At 31.3% G+C, this 23,965-nt stretch overlaps 1 protein-coding gene across 1 annotated transcript in view; it reads right to left on the reverse strand.

Moving 5' to 3' along the window:
* Positions 1-23,965, reverse strand: part of LOC142329279 (discoidin domain-containing receptor 2-like) — a 708,527-nt gene that overhangs the window by 43,234 nt on the left and 641,328 nt on the right. The window contains exons 7-9 of the mRNA XM_075373718.1: positions 21,958-22,091; positions 6,150-6,357; positions 4,901-4,999 (exon numbers count right to left, since the gene is read on the reverse strand). Coding sequence (XP_075229833.1) covers positions 4,901-4,999; positions 6,150-6,357; positions 21,958-22,091 — 441 coding nt within the window. The remainder of the gene's footprint in view (positions 1-4,900; positions 5,000-6,149; positions 6,358-21,957; positions 22,092-23,965) is intronic.

Here is a 23,965-nt window from a genome sequence, read left to right on the forward strand (position 1 = left end):
TGCTTAATGACTTAAATGAATCTTGTAAAAATCAAGGAATGCCAATGAATAAAAGAAAACAAAGTGGATGGTAAAAGTCAGAAAAGTGAAAAAAATTGAGTGAGAGTGGAGGGTGAAGTATTGGCGCAGGAAGAGAAATTTAAATAGCATTGTAACTGAAAACCTAGCTTGTACCACAGAAATTAAAATGAGGATAGCTAGGAATAAGAAAGCATTTAATAGGAGGAAAAAACTGTTGTATGGAAAATTGAGTTGGAATCTAAGAAAGAGATTGGTACGATCTTGTATCAATCATGAAATGTGACGTTATATGAAGCTGAAATGTGAACAATAAGGAAGGTGGACATAAGGTGAATTGAGGCATTTGAGATGTGGGTGGAGCATAGAATGATTGATATCAGGTGGCAAGATCATGTAATGACTGATAAGTTATTAGAAAGAATAAAAGAAAGCAGGAAAATTTTAAACATAATTGACAGCAGGAAAAGGAACTGATTAGGACATTGTATGAAAAGAAAATGTTTAATGGTAGTTGCAATGGAGGGTTTGGCAAATGGAAAAAAGTTTCAAATGCTGGATGGGATTATGGAAAACAGAATATACAAAAAGATGAAGAGATTGGGTCAAGATAGAATAAAGTGGAGATTAGCTATGACAAGACCTGCCCTGATGGCAGAACACAATGAATGAATGAATGAAATTTTATAAAACATACTAATATATTATTAATGAAAGATCATTTGAATGTCTTTGACTCCCTAACAAAAAAATTGTCTTTTTTGTTCATGATGGTTGTTGATATGATTGATTGCAAATATAAGCTTTTTAAATGACTAAGCAAACCAAAGTTATAAAAAAAATAATTTAAGAATAAAAAGAAAACTTTTAAAATGTTTTTAGTTATTTTTGGGAGCATCTTCAATGAAGAATGGTAAATAATTTTTAGTCATTAAAAATGGTAACAAAACTGAAAATATTATCAAGGTATTAAAAACTTTCATAATACTTGCAGTTCTCCATTTCTGTCTATTTAATACCATTCTCTTAGCCACAATGTACTCCTTACATCCTGCATTCTCAACTATGTACTTCAAATATCTAATATCTTTTTTCTTCACCATTTTTATAGTCTGTACTTCTTTTTAAAATAAGCTCACTAATATGTGGTCCAACACACTGCTATTCATTTTATAAGTTCATGATAAGATTCTATGATGAATCTCTTTTAGAATTTTTTTTAGAACTTCTTTACAAGGGTGATAAAATATAAATGGTAATTTTTTAATAAATTTATTAATTAATAATATACACAATTCATATCTTCATCATTTCTCTCTCTCTCTCTCTCTCTATATATATATATATATATATATATATATAGAAACATTTCTGCACGATTTACACGCTTTTGCTAATGATTTGAAAGCTTGAATATTCCTTGTTCATAAAATGTTTGAGGACGAGTTGTCAACCAACTGCGCAACTGCTCCTTGACATCTTCATTATTTTCTAATCATTCCCTTCCAAGCAATTCTTTCAAGGGCACAAACAAAAAATAGTCACAGGGGGACAAATCTGGGCTGTAGGAAGGGTGTGTGCATTTTATCCAATTTATCCCTTGTCAAAATGTGGTATGCGGCCTGGCATTGTTATGGAGAAGGATGACATCTCTGATGGGCATACCCCATCTTTTGTTGATTATAGCAGCTGGCAATAGTAAACCACATTCACCATTTGTTGTTTGTGGAGAAAATCTAGAATAAAATTCTCTGAGCCAAAAAAAAATTATTGTAAGAACTTTTCCGTCTAACAGATGGGTTTTGGCCTTCACTGGGCAGCCCTCATCCTTCCTTCATCACTCCTAACTCGCCATCTCTGACTCTGGAGTGTAATGATGGACCCATGTCTCATCATATGTGAGGATGCACCTCAAAAAATGTTCGCCTTCTTGCCGAAATTGATTCAGAAGTCTCTCATATCTCCAACCTGACCTGTTTTTGATTTTTGTCAACAACCTCAGAACCATTGAGCACTAATCTTTCTAAAGCCAAGATGATCATTCCAAACCTGAAGACACCCATCTTGTGACAGCCAAGATGATCAGTGATAATGAACACTCCTGTAGCTGATACCCACTTCTGATGCAATTTCTTCAACACTGAACCAGTAATCACCTTCGATAAGCTCTCAAACGGCACGAATGTAGTCAGCTGTGAGACTTGACCTCGGATGTCGATCATGAATTTTGTTTTCTACACTTTCTCACCTGTCCTTAGAGTCCCTGGCCCATGTATACACTTGATTCTGGGACAGTGTAGTGTCCCCAAACTGTACCTTTAAACGAGTTAAAATTTCTGCAAGTTTAACACATTCATTAGTTGAAAACTTTATGATTATACACTGTGCAACAGACGACGAACGACGAAACCTCTTGTTCACTCTGCCTGTACTGACAACAGAACAGAGCGGTGGAGCAAACCAAGCTGGTTCCTCCTCTCTAACACATCGAACATTAACCGCCCACTTCGCCATCCAGCTCAGAACTGCTTGCTATGTAGAATAGCAAAATTACTGTTTAAATTTGATTCACCTGGTATTTTATACTCTATCAATCTATCCACGCTTCTTCTTTATTTTCACTTGTAGAACATGTCCTGAAATTGCCTCCATTAAAAAAAAAATATTTTTTATATATATATAAAAAATTTTAAACAGAAACAAAAATTAAAAATATGCCTTTATTTAACAAATGAAGAAATTAAAAAAAGTATACAAATTTCATTATTTGTAAATTATTGAATTGAAAGTATAAATTGTGTGGAAAATTTCCCAATACAAGTATATTTAAAGATGCACTAAAAAATAAAAATAATTTCATTTTCATATTAAATCAAGAATAAATGTTTAAAATAAAATTATTAAATTCAAATATCATTTTTATCTTGATAATGATATAAATCTGTGTTCTATTCATGGTAGTGAATGTCCTTTTACGAAAAAATTTGCTTATTAAATCTCTCAGCTACATTTAATTATAATAATGCAATTGAATGAATTTGTTAACAAAATTCCTTTACATTTTATATCATGAATAATAAAAACATGGGATGCCCTTCATTGTATTACATAGCAAATTATCAATGACATGATTATAAAATATAATGTAATACAATGAAGGGCACCTCATGCTTTTACTATTCGTGATATACAGTTTAAAGGAATTTTGTTAATAAATTCTTTCAATACGCATTATTATTATTTAATATAGTTGATATAATAAACAAATGTTCACATAAAAGTACATTCACTACTGAATAGAAAATAGATTTATAGATCATTTATAGATCATTAGTAAAATCAGTTTATTGTAATTCTTGATTTAATATGAAAGGAAATTATTTTTCTTTTTTTAGTGTGTCTAAATATATTCGTATTATGAGTAGAAAAATTTTCTAAACAATTTATATTTTAATTCAATAATTTTCCATATAGTTAAATTTCAGTAACGTTTTTGTAATTTCTTCATTAGTTAAATAAAAGCACATTTAAAAATTTTTATTTTATTTTATACTTTTTAGTGTCTCAAAAAAAAAAAAACTGTCATTGCTAAAAAAAAAAAAACTGTCATAATTAGACAGTGTATTATTATGAAACTTCTCTGACACAACCTCAAGAAAATATGTTAATTTATTACTTTTAAGCATATTGTATAAATGATTACATAACTCTACACAATTATAGATGGATTTCTTCTGAAATATAATGTTGTAGCAAAATGAATAACTGATTCAAAGACATCTGTGCATAAATTTAAGAGCAGTGATTCACTGACACTAGTTTACAGCTGTCCATATATAATAACCCGTCTTCACATTATAGGCTATTCATTATCTTGCATAGCAGAAAGCATTGCTGACTGACACTTATGTGTGAAAGTCTTTCATATGCATGCATAGTTGTTTGAATTTATATTATTTGCAAACAACACATTTTCTACGAAAATGGATATTTTTGGGGAGTTTTTGTTATCACAATGCATTGTCATCTACAACAAGCTAGTATACAAAATTTTAACCTTCATCTGGAAGTAGGTTAAATATTGCTGACAAAATTCTGACCGTCCCATCGTGCAACACAGTGCACAAAGCAAGTTAAATAAAAGCATATAAAAATAAATAATAAATGTAAATATACTGCAGCTTACGACCTACCTAATCTGTGGCATCAAAATATTAATCTGTTATTATTATTTATAATATTAACAAATAATAATTGTTTATAAATATAAATTAAACAATTATTTATGTATATATAAAACACAAATTTCCACATTCCAAATAGCCTTAATTCATTGTAGATAATTGTCTATGTAATTTCTTTGCATTTATTTTTTCTTAATTTTTATCAAGAAGTATCCCTTTTGTTCTTAATTGACGTTTTGTATGGATAATGTTTTTGTAGATGAATCCATAATTTAAAAGAATAAAACAAGAAAACAAATTTTTTTTCAAAGGAACATTTTTTTTCTTCAAAACACATTAAAAATTAAAAAGAATGATACTTTTTGATTCTTAAAATTTCAGCTTTTTGAATTTGGGAACAAATTTTGGTTTATTTTATTGATGTAGGTAGATTGATTTTAATTAGGCAGTGACTGAAAAGATTAAAGAGGAAAATTTTAAGAGTAATTGAAAAGAAAATTTTAATTTTTTTAGTGAATTTTTAAAATTTGTTTTTTTTCTTTCATAATTTTACTTGAAAGAATAATTTAAATTTGTGAATGCTAGTCATAGTACAAACACATTAAAATTGATTAAGTATATTAGTTAAAAATAACATTACTAATAACTATAACATTTTTGAAACTCATAAAAAATTTCTTTCAATAAAATATACTGACTTGTTTCAAACGTATCCCAAGTTGGATCAACTGAATGCATAACTATTTCTTGTTGTTCCACCTCTTCAAATTCAGCTGTATAATTTGATGAAACTGGTTCTGTAAAAAAAATTTATATATAAAATACTTCACTTTTATTTTTGTAAAAATCTATATAAACACAATGAAACTGAATAAATTTCAAATGCCATCTGAAAAAGAAGAGCAAAATTCTTCAGTTACCTTATGAAAATGGATAATAACAGCTTCACAAAAAAAATCTTCAACCACACTTACAAAAAAAAAAATTAATTGGATCTCAGTGGTTCAAAAAGACCTAAAAGAAATGAAATATGGGTGAAAATCACGAACACTATTTATTTTATAATCAATTATGTGTTTTGTAATGCACATCTATTTGAGATTTTACCGTTGTTTCCCTTCATCTGTTTAGGCAAATGATGGAGTGGTAAAATATAAAAATAAAATACCACCAGTTAGTTAGTGATTTTGCCCAAATATAGATCGAATAAGGAATTTTTGAACACCAATAGTTTTGGATTTGTACATCTACTCTAAACACAGATAATAAGAGGCTTTGAATAGGTAACTTGTATTAGTGATAAAAAAAATAAATTTATAAAAAAGTATAGGACATTTACGATATAAAGAGAAAAAAAAAGTCTTATGCACTCTGATAATTTTTTCTTTATAGATATTTCAATAATTAAAGGGTTAAGGGATGGATGGTTGTAACCTTCCATATCATTAAGAACAATTTTCTTTTAGTGTAATACACTAAGTGTAATCTTTAATAATGATATGATCTAAGTTTTCTTGATGTTAGTCTTTTTAAGAAACTCCAATAAAATACTACGCGCAAAATAAAAGTGAAAAATACCAAGAAACGACGGCTGAATCATTATAACTAGTGAATGATACAGCAACTAAGAGGCAAATAAAAACAGAAAGTACTATATTGTAAACACACAAACAAATAAACAAACACCTGCATGTACACGCACACGCGCACACACGCACGCACACACACACGCGCACGCGCACACACGCACACACACACACACCCACACACACCCACACCCACACACACACACACACACACACACACACACACACACACACACACACACACACACACACACACACACACACACACACACACACACACACACCTTGTATATACAGAATTTCAATAAAATATTATTTGTAAATGGTTTGTTTATAACAAAAAAAAAAAGTTTAAACTCACCAGAATCAAAAGTAAGTTCACTGAGTAGTAACCAACGATTAGCAAAGTAGAGTCTGATACGAACAAAACGACCAATACTATTATGCAATTGAATTGTTACATTTCGGGCATTTTCAAGCATTTCATCTGGCATATAATGATATGAAACTGCCCTTCCATTATAAACTTCACCACCTGTACTGAATTGTATACGTGCTTTTGAAAATACCTGTAACAAGGAAAAAAAACATAATCAGAACATTTCAAATGACGACATAAAACTATACAAATCAGTAAATTATGATTTATTTAAAGTTTAGAAAATGTCTCATTTTTCATACAATATTACATTTTTTAGGATATTAAAAAAAACAAATGGAATATGATTCATTATATTTTCAATGGAAACATCTACTCAAGAATCATCTGATTTGAACAGAATTTAGGCAAAAGGTATTGTACCAAGATCTTCATGCAGAAATTCTTGTTTGACTATAAATGTATCATTTGAAAGTTTCAATATACATTTTGTTTAGTTTTATCTGAAAATCTTTCTTCTCAGTTGAAAACGATTAGAATTCCAGACATTATTCTTCCTTTTTCTATTTTCCTTTTACTCTTCTCTCTGTGATTATCCAGAATGTAAGTAATGTGATGGACACATATACCCCCAAAAAAAGAAATTGTTTTTTCTATATAAACATTTTAAACAACAAATCAAACCATGTTTATTAAAAACAGAATTTAACCTTGGCCAAACCGCATATTTAGAGTGTTTTGGATTGAATTGTGTTTATTATATCCTGCAATACAGTATATCCTTATTATATGCTGTTATACATAAAACAGCAGCAATTACTGTTAACACATATGCGTGCAAGTGCACACACACACACCATAATGTTTGAATGCTTCATATAATGTTATCCTTTTTAGTACATGTATAAAATATCAAGGTTATTGTTAAACTTTATGGATTTGTGATTTGCATTTAAGAGATGGTAGCTAAGTATTGACTCTATCAGTTCTACCCAAAACGTATGTGACCATAGGGTGTAAAGAAAAAATAGCTTACCAGTCTTAGTCCCCTTCATAATATTCCCCCTGGTTACTCCACACTCTTAACCCAGCAGTCCTTCCATCATTGAAAAAACTTTTATAGTCCTCTTCTGGAATGGATATGCTGTCATGTTTATCATTTTATCTTTCGTGTCAAATCAAGATTCTTTCAATTCCATTTTCAGATTGAAGAACAACTAGAAATCACAAGAGGTCTGTATGCTGAGTAAGAAACCTATAGAACCTGATGACTTCCATGTTCGACTAAGAAATCTTTGAAGAGATATAATGAATGGGTGATTATATTATTGTGATGCTATTGTCACTTGTATGATTTCCACCAGTCTGGTCACTTGCAATAAGCTGAAACACGAAAGCAAAACCTCTAGATGGTTTTGTTTGTTGTAAAATTGACTTTCTAATGAATATTTGTGATGTAAAATTCTGCGTTAGGTGAAAAAAACAGACTGTGTCATTTTCACTTTGCTCATTTGTTCTGTTTTCTTTGGCCTAGCAGATAATGATGATTTCTATTGTAATGACTGAGTTTAGGTTTCTGAGTTGTACCTTTACACCTAAAATTCATCAGCAGTTATGTGTCTTACGAATATTAGGATCATAACTGACGCACTCCAGCACCTTATATGTCCAACATCAAAATTAATCTCTGTTCAAGTGCAAATTTTATGCCCTTTTAACATGTCTGAATCATATATATGGAACCATCACTAAACCTAATTTCATTTGTAATTTCTTGGATGGTTAGCTGATGATTTTCAATTTTCAAGCTGCAGAAGTTGTTAGTGACATTTAAATTTCATCTTGTTGATGGATTACCAGTATGCTGGTCACTCTCAACTGAATTTTGACCGTTTTGAACAGTTATACTAATCTTTAATTTATGTAACTCCCGCACCTTTTTTCCTAGCTTTTTCTTAACAGAAAGAAAATCTGCTGAATCTTACAAAATAATTCGTTTTGGTTATCACAAAACTTTTGGCACAACTTGATAAAATACTGTTGTTCAATGAAACACTCCATCATTATGAAAAAAATGATAAAGGTGACAAGCACTAACAGTACCACATACAAAGGCTACTGGCCAACAACTGACACACTCTATGAAGCTAAAAAACATGTGCAGTAGGTACTGGTGCTGCCCTCTACCATTCTTATTCAAATACTTTTTGACAAAAAAACATAGATTGATTCTTTTTGAACAGACCTCATATGTTGCAATTGAAGGGCTTAAAGAATTTAATGTATCCTTCTAGGAAGATGCTTTTCATTTGATCATGAGTTGTTAAAGTTATTCATTTTTTAACACACATTTACATTTCAGAGGCACTGTTTTTGGGTATATGGTTTGATTTTTTGGTCCAGTCGATTGAAATCAAAAGGGGAGGTGTACAACAGTTCTAAATCCAAAATTTCAACATTCTACCGCTAATCGTTTTTGAGTTATACGAGATACATACGTACATATGTATGACGTCACGCCGAAACTAGTCAAAATGGATTCAGGGATGGTCAAAATGGATATTTCCGTTGAAATCTGAAAACCGAGATTTTTCGCGATCACAATACTTCCTTTAATTCGTACAAGGAAGTTAAAATTAAACGGTAAAAATTGCAATGAATATTTTAGATAACAATTATGTAACGCTTGGATCTTATTTTTATTTTCCTAATGTGTAAATTGTAATCACTTCAACTGATGAACAATAAGCAACTCCTCCCTCCGCCCAATGAGATGAGAATGATTGGGTACGATTTGTAAATGAAGTGTAATTTTGTACAGTCTCAGGCCTACCAATTCCTGAAAACGAGTGGTTAATTGAACCCCAACCGCCAAAGTACATCAGCATCCACTGTCTAGTATTCTAATCTGTAGCAACTAACTTTTACTAGGATTTGAACCTCAGAACGTTCAACTTTGAAATTTGTGACAAAAGTTAACCATTAGACCAATCCGATAGACTATATTTTGATTAAAAAAAAGCCAAAATTAATAAAATTCTTGAGCAGAATTTTGCTAATAAAGAATTATAAAATAATTTTAAATTATCTGAATTTTATAAAATTAGTGCATTCTTAAATGTTTTTTTTTTTAATAAATATTTAGGCGAAAACAGTTCATCGAATGTCAAATTGAAGATATTATTCATCGTCATTTTTTATTTTTAAAAATTTAAACATACTCAAAACATTATTATAATAAAAAAATTATATTTAAATTTTAAAAAAATAACACTTTCAAAATAACATTTGATTTGACAAGAATAAAACTTAAATGAATTGCATAACTTTCCGCGCTACGACGATCAAATTATACAATTCATTTTTGAAAAAAAACGTGAATCATTTTACGCTCTATTGATTTTAAATAAATTATAATCGAAATTTAAAAATAATTTTTTGGGTTTTCTTAAAACATCTAGGAGTTCTATCATAAGGGGGGTGGTATTAAATTACTTTAGTGATTATTGTTTAATAAATTACATTTTGAGTTTTAAAAATTTGAAATTGCGAAAGCATTTTTTTTTTCATTTTGGGGGGTCCCATAGTCAAGAAGAAACATTCGGGTAAGATGAATTTTTAAGAAAATAATCCCTAAGTGGTGATAAAAAATTAAAAAAAAGAACTTTTCAAAATTGTTGAAAAGATACAACGATACAGCCGTAAATCTAAATAAAAAAAGTTGTAATCTTCTAAGAAGGGAGAAAAACATTTTTACTAATTTTTTTTTCAAGGAATACTAAAGAGAATAGATTATAAATAAATTAAAGACTTTTACATTTTAAATGCAACGGTTAACTTGCAAGATTGATTTAAATTTAAAATAGAAAAGAAAAAATTAATTAAATAATATCTTTTGTTACCACAGATCATTGAAATAGGATGAGTAAAACATTTTTATACTGGTTTGAAGGTTTATTATGTAGAAAATATAAATGCAAAATTTCGCATTAACTTATTTCCTGAAGCAAGATATAGATAAAAGGAAAAAAATATATAAAATAATCTTTTGGGGAGGCGGTGAAATTAAATAAACATTTTTGGTAATTTGTGATCTTGATAAACATGCCCAAGTAAAGATTTAAAATTTTATTTCGGCCAAAACAACCCCATCCCTTTTTCCAATTTTTTTGCAAAAAATTAATATATTTTTTCTCCTAAAGGTAGTACTTGTCTACCGAGTTTGAAGAAAATCAGTCAACGGGTTCCAGAATTATAACACCAAATACCGGCCTACATACGCACAAACGTCCATCTGCCAAAAATAGATTTTTTCATCTTGGGAGCACTGGTAAAAAATGATTTTTCTGCAGATTAGGCTCTCTATAGTTTATTTAAAAATCTATTTTTTTTTTGTTAAAAGTTTTTTTTAATGTCTCTTTAAAGCACAAAACTTAAAATAGACTGATTTTTTAGATATTTTTTTACCAATCTATATACTTTTCGTTATTGTTATAGCAGCTTATAACCGGGAAAATAAAAGTTATAACACGTATAATCAATTGCGAGTTATACTGGCTTAGAAATGATGGAAAATACCGCATGAAAACCGAAGAATCACCCTCTTAACAATTACAAAAAAAAGAATCAAGAAAATCCGTCAAATCATTTCTGAGAAATTGACGAACATGTATCAGAAAACACAAGAAAAGATTTTTTTTTAGTATTAGCCGAATATTGGGCCTGATCTTTACCGAAATTTTATGGAATCATTATCTATCAGATTATACTGAAATCATTAAAATTAGAGCCCAGATAAAGGGTTATGCGTCTTTTCTGAAAGTTGATAAACTCTTCCTTTTTAAAGGTAATCAATAAAAAAATTTTAAAAAACTTTAAAAAACCCCGAAAAAATATAACTCGGTATCATTTACTCATGATTAAAATGTAAAGTAAAAACACTCTTAAAAAAAAAATAAAAAATAAAAAAACATTATATATATATATATATATATATATATATATATATAATATAACTGTACTAGACTACCCTTCATTTGCATTCATATACATCATATATATATATATATATATATATATATATATATATATTTAAAAAAAAAAAAAATTTTTTAATTTCTCGGTAATAAGTGAAGATATCAATTAAATTTTTGGTGTGAATAATCTGCATGTGAATAACTAAAAATTAATTTCTAAAAATTTCGATTTTAAAAAGTTAAAATGGATTATGAATTCTTTTTGAAACCCAGGTATTTTAATTTTTTTAAATTTCTTGGTAAAAAATGAAGATATCAACTTGATTCTTAGTGTGCGTAATTTTCATATAAATATCTAAAAACCAATCTCTAGATTTTTCGAAATTCAACCATGAAAAGAGTGAAGAAAGATAGAAAAATTTGAAAAATTATTGCAAATTTTCCCACTTTTGACTACGCTAAACGAGATATTCACTAGATTAAGGCTTGTAATACTCTTAAGATAAATATCTAAAAACCATTTTTGAGTATTTTTTAATTTCAATTTTTAAATGGGTGCTACGGTGTACGGCGCGGCGGCTCAACCTACACAGACACTGTTACTGTATGTGCGACGTGACTAGCTACACCTGCCTCTAGTTACCTTAAAAAACATAAAATTTACCCAGTACGGGTAAAACATTTTTACCCGTACTTCGTACGGGTAACCAGTAATAACTAATATCTTTAAGATGGAGGCCGAGTGTTTTGAAACCCACAATGAACTTTAACTTTCATAGATCACTGACGTGATCTATGAAAGTTAAAGTTTCGGGTCATGTAACTGACCAAACTGTTGCTCTGAAGAAATTACAATACAATTACAATACACTGATATTTTTTATAAATTAAACAGGCTTTAATTTTTATTTATCATTATTATTCTCACAAGCATGCATTTAATGAACATAGCGGGGTCTATGGGGCAGAACTCTCTGTGGCTTGACGAGAAAGACGAGCGAAGAGAGCCATGACCAACTAACTGGACGGGGATGCTAGTATATATATATATATACTAAATTCCGTGATTGTATTTATTTAATTACTTTCCATTATTTACGGTAAATAATTTTTTTAAAAATCTACAGAAATAGATAGTATTCATTATTTATAGAATTATCAAATTGAAATTCAGAATATGAATGAAAACTTGAGTTTTTAAATATCCCCGTAAAAAAATCTGCTACAGTAAAATTTGGAAAACGGGAGGGCTCTGATTGTCACCGGATCGATAGAGAAATCCCCCGTGGAATTCAGCGCGTAAGTTGTTGAAATATGTGATGTATGGGCTGTAGAACTGTTCTATTGAGACCATGCTCTAGCCATATTCCAATTGCAACGATTGAAGTCAAGCAGGAAGAAGGTTTCCAACAGTGATCAATAACGTTCGGCATTTAATGTCACAAGTTTCGTCATCACCATCGAAAAATTAAGGGCTGATAATTCCCTGCGTTGAAATTGCATACCGCACAACGATCTTAGGACTGTCTGATGGTGCTCATGGAGTCGGTATGGATTTGTAGGTGCACAATGTAGGCGGCAGTTTTGCTTGTTTGTTAGAGCTATTGGAGAGAACGGTTCGTCACTCATCATGAGGCACTTCTTGTTATCGACCGTGTGAACAGCTGCACCATTTGTCGTTAACGACGGACGCACAACTCTTTGTGCGCAGCACTTAATTGCAGATGATTTGCAGTTAATACGGGTAAAAATGTAAATCATGGTTTAAAACTCATCGCATACTCCTTTTCAGCAACTTTAAGGGTTGAAAAGGGCGCCGCATTGATCGACTTGGACTTTTTTCAAGGCTATTCTCTCACGTTCGATATTTTCGAGTATCCGAAAGGTGTTTCAACGCGTAAGGTCTTTATCTGGTATGGATATAGTCTCAGCCATTGATACATCTATTAACCGATTATTTTTCTGAAGGTTGCAGCCCCGAATTTCCGATTATGACCAAATGTTTGACGAAACGGAAAGTCAGAAAAATGAGACGCTACATTAGTTAAAAAAAACAAATTTATCTTTTCTTAATATCATTATTTAATTTGAATAATGGTATGACTGATGTGGCAGTTATCCTCTTGTAGCCTACGGCATATGCTTGGTATAAATTCTGGAGAAATTAGGTGAGACGTGGTTGCTATTTTCATACAGTTAATAATCATCCCAGACTTAGTGTCTGAACCCATCGGGTTGGTGTAGTGGTAAACTCGTCACAGTTGATTTCGAAGTCGAGAGTTCTAAGGTTCAAATCTTAGTAAAGACAGTTTTATACGGATTTGAATACTACGTTGTGGATACCGGTGTTCTTTGGTAGTAGGGTTTCAATTAACCACACATCTCAGGAATGGTCCGCCTGAGACTGTACTAGACTACCCTTCATTTGCATTCATATACATCATCCTTTGAAGATTACGGTGTTTCCGCAGGCTAGATGAAAAAGGAGATAAGTTAGTGACTGTTTTTGTGATACGCCGACTTCAGTATTAGACGTATAAGAAATGCCAGGAGTGACTTTTTTCTAATTCTAGAACGAATTATTAAAAATATTGTTATTTATTACTAAAGAATGAAAATATTACTTCAGCAGAAATAGAATCGTAACTGTAAACAATTACTAAAAAACCCAAAAAAAAAACTGTACTTTACAGGCTTCAAAACAAGTTATGAAAATTACTTTTATTTTGAAAAAAGTCCAATTTACATCGACGGATCATATTCAGATGACCTAAGCAATAAAAAAAAATATATATAAATATAAAATATACGTGTATGAAATGAAATTTTTAAAATAATCTTTTTATCATTTTTTTTCTTTCACTAAATGTTGATTTAATCGTATTTCTATATGGTCGGTAACAATGTTGTTTTTGACTGTTATTTTATGAATAACATATATAAATGGTGAAATCGAATAAACTGACAAGTCCAGAAATAAATAATTTGACAACTTATACAAATTTCATTTTGATTTATATCTGAAATGCATATGTTGTCGTTATGAATAATTTATTTCTGTGTTTTCGCTGAAATAAAATGATCAATATATTAGGCTTTAAAAAAAGCACAATAGTACAATTTTAATTTTCATACATCTTTTTTCTAAAATACTTCTTTACGCACGCACATATATATATATATATATATATATATATATATGTGCGTGCGTAAAGAAGTATTTTTGTTACTCACAATATATATATATATATATATATATACACTTTATATAACACTTTATATACACTTTATATACACCTTTATATATATATATATATATACACAGATCATCGAAAGAGATAGCAGCAATTTAAAAAAAAAAACTACGAGAGATAATCAAACGAGTACTTTTTTAAAAATTCACCAACTTAAAAAGTTTTTTTACATACCTTAGAATGTTTCTATATGAGCCCCGTTGGTCGCTCTGCAAACAACCAGCCGATTATCGACTTCTGCCCAGGTCCACTGGATCATTCCAGCCGTAACTGTGGCAGTAGTTACAGCGATTCGTTACATTAAATGTTGCAGTACAACTTCGTTTTTTCCACTGTAGAGAATCCCTGATTTTTCACTGTTTTTTTTTTTTAACGTATTTCCATAGAAAAAAGTCTAGGGGTGTCAAATCTGGGCCTCTCGGAGGCCAAAGGACAGGACCGGCCTTACCGATCCAGCGATTAGAGAATCTTTCATTGAGAGCGCGTCGAACGCCAAGGCTAATGTGTGGGGGCGCACCATCTTGTTGAAACATTACAGCAACGTTACTTTTTTTTCAATTTGATTTTTTAGGGCTTATTAAACAACTTTGGCTTATACGCTCAACTGCTTCGTCATTCGTTTTAGGCCGTCCAGAGGAAGTTTTCACTTCAACGTTACCAAATCCCTTAAACTCTTCGTATCATCGTCCAATGGTATATGCATGAGGGGGATTCATTGCCATAAACACACCGAAAAGTCCGTTGAATAGTTACACTGATTTATACTCCGCTAATCACAAAACGCATGTGCTTTCTGCTGAACTATCGCCATTATACTGATTGATAGTGGGGCAGAGGCCACTATTAATCAGCATCGGCTCAAGATCACGGCCGGTCACGTCTAAAAAAACGTGATATCTCGATTATTTTGCAGTTCCCATTAATACTTTAATCGCAATTAGGAAGATAGGAAGATATGATTTTTTTTTATTGCTGCAACTTTTTCGATGTGTGTGTGTTTGCAGAAGCTTTGATGTAATTAAGTGTCAAATGGGCAGAAATGCATATCCCAATCCCGTAGAGGAAGACACTAGCCTTGTGAGGCTTCCGGTGGCCACACGACCCCCCCACCGTTCATTGCCCTGATGGGCTTTAATCGGATGAAATCGCACAGTTTCAAAGGTATAGCATTGATAAATTACAATTAAAATTTAAGTAATTTAAAATTTGATAAATCAATTATGCAAATTGTACGCAAGCCACATTAAAATACAAATGTATATGCAAGGAGAAAAATGACGAACCAGCCCAAATTAAATATAACAAATAAAAAAAAACATTAATTAGATTATTTTTCATGTGAGATTAGATCAACCGTTATCGAGTTATAGAAATTTAAAAAAAATCTTTAAAGCTGAATTTTTAATTAATGTTGGGTCATAATTCTGCGTCACAACTAAGTAAAGGTAATATTGAATTGTTAATCTTTAAAAGGGTTATAAATGTATACAATTTACAGTATTCCGGGACGTATCCCCGAACTTCAAGCACTAATTCAGGATACCAAAATGAGCAAGCTGAAAACTTTTATTAATAATTTTTATTACATTTAGTGGAGGAAATAAAAACAGGCAAAAAATTATCAGTTTGCATTACGCTACGTAAGCGTACTGGCCGGGTTAATAGTCTAAAATAACTAGATTGTTTGTCAACAGATTTTTATAAATGAGGTATCATTTCGTTCAAAATAAAATGCTTTATAATTTTTTATAACTAAAAATTAAAAAAAAAATAATAATAATAATTACAATGATATTGAAGATTAAAAAAATTAATGCCAATTTGAAATATTTGAAGGTAACGTTTTCAAAATTTTTTATTTTGTAGAATACGACACTAGTCTTAGGTTTGCCATATTTAATTAAAGAAGGTTTACCCGTAACTTAGAAATAATTTTTTTGTTGATAAATCACAAAATGGCGTCCAGAAGGGAAAAAAATAAAAATAGGACTTATGTCAAAATGAACTTCTTTGCTCATTTTGGTGCCCTGAATCAGTACCTGAAGTTCGGGGAATACGTCCCGGAACACTCCGTAGAAAATTTATTTAGAACAATTTTTTTGCAGATTTATAATTTATTTAAATCAATTCTTTTTGTTAAAGCTTTTTTTTAAATGTTTCCTAAGGCACAAAACTTAAAAAAGACCAATTTTTATTTTGGCTGACCTACAAACTGTTGCGTTACAGCCGTAGTTTCTACAGCAATATGTATTCTTATATCCAGAAAGGTAAAAATCGTATTTTAAAATTCCATTTAAACCGATTAGTCATTAATTTGCTAAGTAAGGAAATAAATTCCTTTTACCTGGTGTTTTTCTTATAAACTGCTTGATTAAAATAAGAACTGCAGACCTACGATGGTTACAAGACTCAATGAAATAAATTAAAAATCAAAAATATATTACAACTATATAAAAAAATTCTCTTATTAAATATCAATACGAAATATCATTACAAAACGAAAAGGAATGGACTGCCCCAGGGCGATGTGCTATCACCCTTACTTTTCAACCTGTATACTAACAATCAATCTATCTTCCCCGAGGCTGAGCATTTCCTGTATGCGGACGACCTTGCCTTGGCTAATCAAGACCAAACTTTTCCAGAAGTTGAGAAGAGACTTACCGCAGCCCTAAATGGTTTAACTGAGTATTATAAAACCAAATCCAGCGAAAACATTTGTATGCGCCTACCATCTGAAAACCAGGGAAGCAAAAAGAAGATTGAATGTTACATGGAACGATCGGCAGCTGGAACACTCAGAAGCGCCAAAGTACCTTGGAGTTATATTAGACAGATCACTTACGTATAGGGCTCACTGTCATAGCACAATGTTGAAAGTAAATACGAGGAACAATCTCCTGAGGAAACTTTTAAGCAGTAAATGGGGTGCTAAGTCAACCGTCCTGTCGACGACAGCTAGAGCTTTGTGCTATTCAACAGGCGAATATATATGTCCTGTGTGGAACAGATCAACTTACACCAAAAAGGTTGATATAGCGCTGAACGAGACCTGTCGTTTAATAACGGGACGTATGAAACCCACTCCTATTGAAAAAATTGCACCGAGCGGCGGGCATGGAGGAACCTGGAATACGTCGAGCTGAAACCGAGTATATTGAACGGTTCAGACAATCTTTCGATACACGACATACAATGTACCATATAGAGCGACCACCCCCTCCGAGACTGAAATCGAGAAAGGGATTTTTGAACTCTACATCTATCGAGCCCCTCCATGGTTCCCAAAAAGGGCCCCAAAACCTCCAGGACATGACCTGGACCGGCAAACGTGGGTGACTTTAAACCGGCTTCGAACTGGGGTTGCACCAACCAGAGTTAACCGTGCTAGATGGTGTCAAATAGAGCCTAACGACCTGAACTTTGAGTGCGGTGAGATTTAGGACTCTGAACATCTCCTAAAGTGTACCCCCTGCCCAACCAAATGCACACTAGAAGATCTGTGGCAAGCAAATTCTACTGGTGTTTCGGTGGCACAATACTGGTCGCAAAGGTTTTAATGTCTCATCACTCGGACACGAAAAAGTAAGTATTTCATGAGATAAATTAATCCATAAACTGATCAGTTATATCTTTATGGAACATTTAATGTTCCATTAAAACTTTTTGAAATTAGTCGGTTAGATTTTCGCAAACAAAAAATAACCAACCAAGATCATAAGTAAACTAAAGAACTACAATTTTAGTCTTTAAAAAGGTCGCTAACTTTGTTGAAAATCTAACCTGTCGGTTCAATTTTGCATCTTATTTTAGAATATAAGAATATTAATAAAATATCTATGTCTCTAGATACATAGATATTTTATTAATTTAACAGAACCCCAGTTACAGGCGTTAGAAGTTATTTTTAATTTTAAAAAGATAACCGAAATAATATATGATATTTTTATTTGGATTATATTAAAAAAATTAAAGGAGAGAACTGATATATTGTATAAAATATAACTTCATGTACTTATAATTTTGTTTATTCTTAAGTGTAAAATATTAGTTCTATTATATAATAAAATTGGTAGAAAAATGTCATTTTATAGGTTATTACATTATCTGTATGTAAGGACGATGTCAAAAGTTGATTATTTACGATACAAAAATACCATGCAGAGTTTCAACTAATATTAATTTAAAAATTATGTATTGTAGAAAAATATTTCAGTTGAGCTTTGTTTTCATTGAAAATAAAAAAAAAATTAATCTAATTACCGTATATTGTAATTATTTAAAATATGGATATTTAATTTAATTTATGAGTGTCGTTTAATAAAGAGACAATGGTTTTTTTTTATTATTTTTTTTTTTTGGACTGACGATATCATCACATAAGCTTGAAGCTTCTGCGTGGGATTTGTCTACCACTCCACCACGGAGATCGGCGAATATTATTTAATCGATGATAATGACACTAACTCTATCGTTAAACATAACCGTTGGGTAGGTTTAGGAAGTTGCTCCATCTATCTGTAAGGTTTTTCATTCCATTAATAAAAAATATTTTCCGCTTTCGTGTCTAGCCATTATTGGACCGCATTCTTGACCGTTTATTGATGCCGAACTCGGTGTAATTCTTTGAGAGGACCAAACGAACAAAAATCCTTCGATTTCAGATCAAACCAAAGATCAGTTTGAGATCGAACTGTAAGGTGGATGTAGCAGCACTTCCATTCGAACTGTAAGATGCATGTAGAACAGCTACCCGAATCTTTTGAGCGCTATGACATCATTTAAATGATCATTTAAAAAACCTTTTGTGAGAGAATCAGGGTGTGGTCGTTCTTACTGCTATCTTCACTTTATGTTAAGATAGTAATCACTGTTAACTGCTGTTCTTCCAAACAATGACAATAAACTGGGGCTTTATAGTTCCAAAATACCGTTAGCGACACTTTACCGGTTCAGCGAAGGGTTTTAAATGTTTTCCTGCCGGGCGAACTCGGAAGTTTTCATTTCATACATTGCGTTTGGGTTTCGGTTTGAAAGGATGAATTAAAAATTCATCAAAAGTTATTATGGGATCTAAAAAATCATCATTACCTTTCGCTAAAAATCCATGCAAAAGTGCAAGGATTTTTGGTGCATGGAAATAAAACTTCCATGCAAATATGAATTCGGATGTCTTCATGATTTTGAGTCAATTGTCTCGGAATCAATCTAGGATAGCTTTGTCGGCTATTCAACTTATCACGGATAATGGAATGGGCAATAACGATAAGAAATTTCAGGAATTTACAACATTTTTATGTTCTCCTTGCAAATAAGATCATTAATCCGATGTTGTAAAGTATCTGTCGAAACTTCCACCGATCTTTCGCTATGATAAAAATTAGTAACACTCCCTCGTTTCTTTTCTTTCTTTTTTCTGTTTAGCCTCCGGTAACTACCGTTCAGATAATACTTCAGAGGATGAATGAGGATGATATGTATGAGTGTAAATGAAGTGTAGTCTTGTACATTCTCTGTTCGACCATCCCTGAGATGTGTGGTTAATTGAAACCCAACCACCAAAGAACACCGGTATCCGCGATCTAGTATTCAAATCCGTGTAAAAAAAAAAACTGCTTTACAAGGACTTGAACACTGGAACTCTCGATTTCCAAATCAGCTGATTTAGAAAGATGCGTTCACCACTAGACCAACCCGGTGGGTTAGTAACACTCCCTCTGCCCGATTTGAACTTGTTGAAGCCAGATATAAAAGTTTACATGATTAATAGACTTTTTATCATACTGTTTTAATATCTGCGGAAGAATTTCGGCCGGTTTTGCACCTTCAAAATATAAAAATCATAGCTGATTATAAAGCTATTAAGCTTTGTGTGTTTTATGTAAATACTTTACTTATGTTTACAGAAGTAAATAAAAAATACTATATTTGGTTATATGTATACACATATAAAACAACTTTTCTCTATATAAAAAAATCTGAACATATTAGTGGGATCCGAAGAGAGAGAGAAAGAGTGTGAGAGAGAGAGTGAGCGACAAACGCTATTGATCGGTCAGCGACCAATAAAATCTCGGAGAGATCTTATTAGTAGTTGAGCGTCCAATGTCGCTCATATCCTGTTGGTCGCTCAGCACCCAATAGGATCCTACTAGATTGTCAGCGCCATATTATCATCTGTCTACATTTTTAATCGATAAAAATCAATACGTTAACTAAAATAAAAAAATTATTTTGTAGAATATTTTGTGTGTATCTTTTTATCATACACTATAACATTTCCTGTATTACTAATAGGTCATTTGCCAGCTCTATTCCTGACATAGTGATCGATACATTGTATAACAATGTTATGATGTAAACAATGAATTTATTTATTTATTTATTTACAGTACGAAAAAATAATAACATAAAGAAATGATAAAAATTGCTTTTATTCTCATTTTTTCCCCGGATATACTTCACAATCGGACTGCATTTAACTACACACAATTCTTAGGAAAATTTCCGTTATATTTCAGTAAAATCATTAGTCTTGAACTAATCTTTTGCAGAGTAGACAATGTACATAATAAATTGTTTCTCAGCAGAAGGAGCACACTAATTTGATGTTTTATAATATAGTTCTTTGTTTTTTTTTTTATAGTTGGTACAGCTTGTGAAAGTCTGAGATATAAGAGGCACTAAGAGATAAGAGATGTAAGACGTAGGAGTTGGTTTCTCTGAGAGTAATGTATGTTGTTCACTATACAACCACTAATTAACCCAATGTCGCGACAAAATAAATATATTTTTATAAGGTTGGATACCAACTTTTTTCAGTAGATTTGGCATGCCGATAAGTAAAAATACATTTGATCGGGTAAAAAAGGCGATTGGAAACCACTTCACTCTTCATTTCACTTAGTTTGTCTAATATTAGATGCTATTATTTTGAGAACGACTATGCCGATTTATCAAATGACTTGTCTTGCATCTAATATCGAATAGACTACAATTTTTTTTTGTTGCTATTATCAAATATATTTTTGATCTTATTGTGTTTGTAATTATATAATATTTAAAATAAATTATAATAAAAAGAAAAAACCCGTAAAATTGACGTACAATTTTTAAATTTAAAAGAGGTAAAAAAAATGTACGAATTAAAAGATTTTCGGTACATCGATTCTTTTTTAAAATATTAATTTGTTAAGGAATTATTACATAGATTTTAGTACTCTTAAGATTTTTTTACTATGTCAAAATGAGACAAATCACTTCAAAATGTCTCGTTCATAATTTTCCAATGAAAGTGAACATAGTTCTGTATTACTAAGAAGTCTAGTTTTTTAAAATAAATGCCGGTAAAAAAAAATTGGTAAAATCTATTTCGATTTTAATTAGTTCCCGATATGATCCTGTACAGTGATAATTTTCTCGAGTGTGCATCAATTATCATAACGGCGATTCCTTTTCCATCAATCTATCGTCATTTTAAAGAAAATAACCTGTATTAAAATAATTTTAATTTTAAAATAAATTAAATGTATAAAATAAAATAAAAATAATCATATATACCTGAACACCTTTACTAAAACAATTATTAGTAAATATGTTGACCGTGCTAAAATTCCTTATAACATCGAATTCAAAAATCAGTTCAATGTATCCATCAGGAAACGAATCGTTTCTCCAACCGACCCAGCCATTTCCTATAATACAAAGGAAAAAACAGTAATTAATATAATTCAAATATAATACTATGAATATCTACAAATTTCTTGTTATTAATAATAAAACTGGACAGCCAGGATTTTTAATACGTTACAAATTTCCATTTTCACAGGGGAAAATGAACAAAGCAGTCGATACCCGTCATCTCAAAAAATAAAATAAAAAAAAATTTATTGGCGTTAATAATATTTTAATTTTAACAGTACAAAAATAAATGAATGACGTTATAATACAGTATGCAAAAAGAATATCGAGGATTTAAAGAAATTTAATATTTTTAATTTTGACTTAAAGTAATGAATCACAAATAAAATGTAACTCCTACAGTTTTTCCTACAAGTGTTCAATGAAAGCACTTTTCGTCAGGCGGCACACATTCAACTAATAGGAGAGTTGGTCCCATACTTTAACCAACTCCATATCTGGAGTAATGAAAACAACAGCTGCTTCAATCCTGTACCTCAAATCGTATAGATCAGTAGGTAGCGGAGCCATGTACACAAGATCATTTACAAAACCCCAAAGAAAAAATCAAGTGGGATAGATCGAGGGTTCTTGGAGGCCATAATAAACAAGCTCTGTCATCGGGTTTGTACCGACTGATCCAGCGATCAGAGAAAACGTCATTCGACCTATCCAGATCAGAGTTATGCAGCAGAGTTATGATCAGAGTTATCAATTTTTGCTATCAAATAAAATTCTGTTAATCATTTTGCAGTTAAGGAAATAGCCATGTACGCGTCACAACCTATAAGCAAACTCCTGTTACGTTTGCTTCAACGAAAAAGAACAGCCGTCAGGGATTCGCACAAAAAACATTTAATTTTGGGGAGTCCTTTTCTCATTGGAAGAGTTCATGAGGATTTTCTGACCTCCAGATACGGACATTATGTATGTTAACTTTTCCATTTAGATGTTATGTGGACTCATCACTAAACACGATACGATCGAGAAAGTCATTTTCATGCTGTAACATTCGATTGTGAAATCGGCACGCACAGCGTAGTCGATAGAAATCAAAACTTGGAACAGCAGTAAGCTATATGGAAGCATATGTAAACGTTTCTATAAAACATACCGCCAGCATTGTTAATTCGCGACCGATCTTTCTAAAATAATTTTTAGGACTATGCAGGAAAGACTCCCTGACACGTTCAACATTTTCTTTAGACATTCTTGGACGTTCCGTATTCTTTCCGTTCCACAGACATCCAGTCGTCGTTTCAAATCCCTTATATCATCGACGAATGTTACTGTCTGTCGAGAATCATAATTAGACTTTTTACGGAACGCACGTTGTATTGAGACAACAATCTTACATACAGCAAAATACAAAATAAAGAAGGATTTTTTTTTCAGAAATTGCCGTTTGCTCTTTGATTTTAATCTTAGATCAACAATGTACTACTCAACCAAGAGATATTATAACACATTAAAACCCCGATATTTTTTTGTACACCCGATATTACTGCTAATGAACTCGGTTTTATTCACACAATTTCATCGTAAACAGATACTAAATTTCAATGAGAAAAATTCAGAGTTTAAAGAGACAAAATTTGGTGTTCCTAAGTATCAATTCTTGAATTCATTGTCCTAATTAATGATATATGATTTATTTATTATTAAATTCATAGTTAACGCAGATGATGCAACTACATTTCCCAAATTTGCTATCCATGAAGTCTGCCCGTTTGCTAGGATGTGGTTTGTAAGTAAATTCCAGAACGGAAGCAAGGCATAACCATTAAATTTTAATCTTCAACCAACAGATAACCTGCCCTCTGTACATCTTTAAGAGATTAATCTAAATTATACAAAATTGACATGAAAGAAAAAAACAAACATGAAC

Source organism: Lycorma delicatula, chromosome 8, assembly GCF_047948215.1.
Source record: "Lycorma delicatula isolate Av1 chromosome 8, ASM4794821v1, whole genome shotgun sequence".
Lineage (NCBI taxonomy): Eukaryota > Metazoa > Arthropoda > Insecta > Hemiptera > Fulgoridae > Lycorma > Lycorma delicatula.